This window comes from Natator depressus, chromosome 1 (genome assembly GCF_965152275.1).
Source record: "Natator depressus isolate rNatDep1 chromosome 1, rNatDep2.hap1, whole genome shotgun sequence".
Lineage (NCBI taxonomy): Eukaryota > Metazoa > Chordata > Testudines > Cheloniidae > Natator > Natator depressus.
The window spans coordinates 34,959,286-34,961,538 of NC_134234.1; the positions used below are offsets into that span (position 1 = coordinate 34,959,286).

Here is a 2,253-nt window from a genome sequence, read left to right on the forward strand (position 1 = left end):
AGCAGACTGAATAGAGAGGACATGGGGAGGGATTTTTTTTCTTTGAAGAGAAACATTTCAAACAGGAACGAAGAGCCTCTTTGTTAAAAATGCAGCCCTAGCCACCATGTAAAAATTGTTACAAAAATTAGACAGTTCATTTAAGACAGCCATGTTTAATGTAATGCACTGTTGGAAACTTCATGTGAAATGTTGAGGGGGTGATGAGGCTGTGTTCTAGTTACAGGTACAATCCAGTTGTCAGCAGCCTGTATGCCATTGAGATGGTAACTGCATACCCAGCTGCCCAAGACAAGCCTCTGCTGGGCTGGGGGAGAGGTGTCAAATACGCGATAGTGTGAAAGATTCTAGCCCCAATGAAGATCCTGAAGTGCAGCAAGGCTGTGGACAGAGCAGGGCCACTCAGGGCATAGAGCAGACCACTGCTAATAAATGGGACAATGATTTCAAGGTCGTTCAGGTGGCCTCTGCACACACATTCAAAGGTTGGGTCAGTCCACAGGAACTTCTTCGCATTCTCACCTTTGCCAAACGTTGCTGTATCTTCTGAGTTACTAAAGACCTTTCTTGTAATTCTGAAGTATGCTGTTATCACACTCGTTAGCATCATTTTTAAAAGGACAATGGTTGTGTAGGTAGCATAAGCCAGGAACACCTCGCTGTCAATTAGCTGGGCAAGTTCAGCCATTTCTGAGTATCTCACTGAAGACCTGGCTTCCGATCGGCTAGCCTGGTAGGCAGAGTTAGCACTCCACATCCAGAAGTTTCTAGAATTGTGTGTGGTAGTTTTGGGTGTGCTCCAGTAGGTTCCCTGTTGCTGGGGTCAGACTGCATGAGGGAAAGCAGTCAGGGCAGCTGCTTTGCAAAAGGCCATGTGCCCTGTGTGAGTTGGGAGCAGCTGAGCCCAGGAGCAGAAAACAGGCTATTGTCCCTAACTCTGAAGCATTTTGCAGCAGGGTTTTTTTTTAAAATCTATATACTTAACTGTGTGGTTGACTAACCAGTTAGCTGACTGGCTAACAGTGATTTCAGTAGGGGAAGAGGAAGAGGAGGAGTCTGCATAGATTCCAACTGAAGATTCCTACAAGCAAGTGGAGGGAAGATGTTGCTTTTGACTCAGCAGACTGTATAGATGTAGTGATCAAAGATTCTAACTGAGACTCAGGTGAACTCAACCTAAATTTTTGGGAACTCTGAGTTTCTTCTCACTGTGTTCAAAAATTTGTTATGAATAATAAGCTCTGAGAACTTACCATGCCAGTTATTTTTATTTTACAGTTTCTTTCAGAAGCAACAAAAAACACAAACCTTGTAATTTCTGCTAGCTATTTAAACTTATAGCAAACAAGAAACAGGCTCAGGGAACCAGAGAGTTGCAAGAATGCATCGTCTACAGGTAGGCTGAAAGACGAGTGAACCTTATCCTGAACTCTTTTTTAAGTTTCTCTTTGTCTTATCCAATTTAAACTATGAGCTCCTTGGGGCAGAGAATGTGCATTATCTGTAAAATATGGAGGTTGCGTCTGTAGACTTATGCTATTCACTTAAAAAAAATCATTGAGATGGCATCTTCATGGGCTGCAGTTCAGCATATTACTCGTTATTCTCCTAGGAATACCCACGCTTGGAGCATATTAACAATGAAGGAACAGCAGCAGGAAGATAAATGCATTTTGACAAGATTGCGTGTATTTATTTGAAGCATAGAAACTGCATATATCACAGAGCATCATGAAGTTCTTGTTTTAGTGAAGGTGCTTTTTTTCCTGAAGGACTATTTCCTCCTGCAAAACTTCTTAAATTTATAGGCATGCTTTAAATCCAGGTCAATAAATGATGTATAATTTCTGTAATTATTTTAAGAATTAATTTTCAATGCTGAGTTACTGTGGCATTTGTCAAACCCATCCTTTGATTATTTTCCTCCATCCAGGTCTTATATCCTTTTCTGCCCTAGATTTTTTTATTTTTATTTAAGGTGCCCTTTGGGTACCAGGGGTAGCTTTTCTCAGGCATCTATGTCTTATATTGTTGAGATGATGCAGCACCTGAGGCCAACAAAATTCACTGTAGATCCAGTTCCTGCTTGGGTGCTGAGGGAGTGTTTTTACTTGGTATGGTTACATTTAAACAGGGAACAATAAATTTGTCATTAGGATCCCGAACTCTTTCATCAGATTCAAAAACAGGCCTTGATCCTCAACAGCAAATGGTAAGTCTAATTTGTGTCCATTTTCCAATTTATTCTTTTTA

At 41.0% G+C, this 2,253-nt stretch overlaps 1 protein-coding gene across 2 annotated transcripts; it reads right to left on the reverse strand.

Moving 5' to 3' along the window:
- Positions 1-220: 220 nt before the first annotated feature.
- LOC141981702 (microsomal glutathione S-transferase 1-like) lies at positions 221-688 on the reverse strand. Of its 2 annotated transcripts, XM_074943343.1 has the most exons (2): positions 656-688; positions 221-562 (listed from the first exon to the last, which is right to left on the reverse strand). In XM_074943343.1, the coding sequence occupies exons 1-2, from the start codon at positions 686-688 to the stop codon at positions 221-223; spliced, it is 375 nt and encodes a 124-aa protein (XP_074799444.1). The 2 variants fall into 2 exon arrangements, with proteins under 2 accessions (XP_074799444.1, XP_074799436.1); XM_074943335.1 differs by having other exon boundaries at positions 221-688.
- Between the last annotated feature and the right edge of the window lie 1,565 nt (positions 689-2,253).

Excerpts from the sequence above, each read along its gene's own strand:
- LOC141981702 (XM_074943335.1), bottom strand. The coding sequence starts at position 688 with ATGGCTGAACTTGCCCAGCTAATTGACAGCGAGGTGTTCCTGGCTTAT.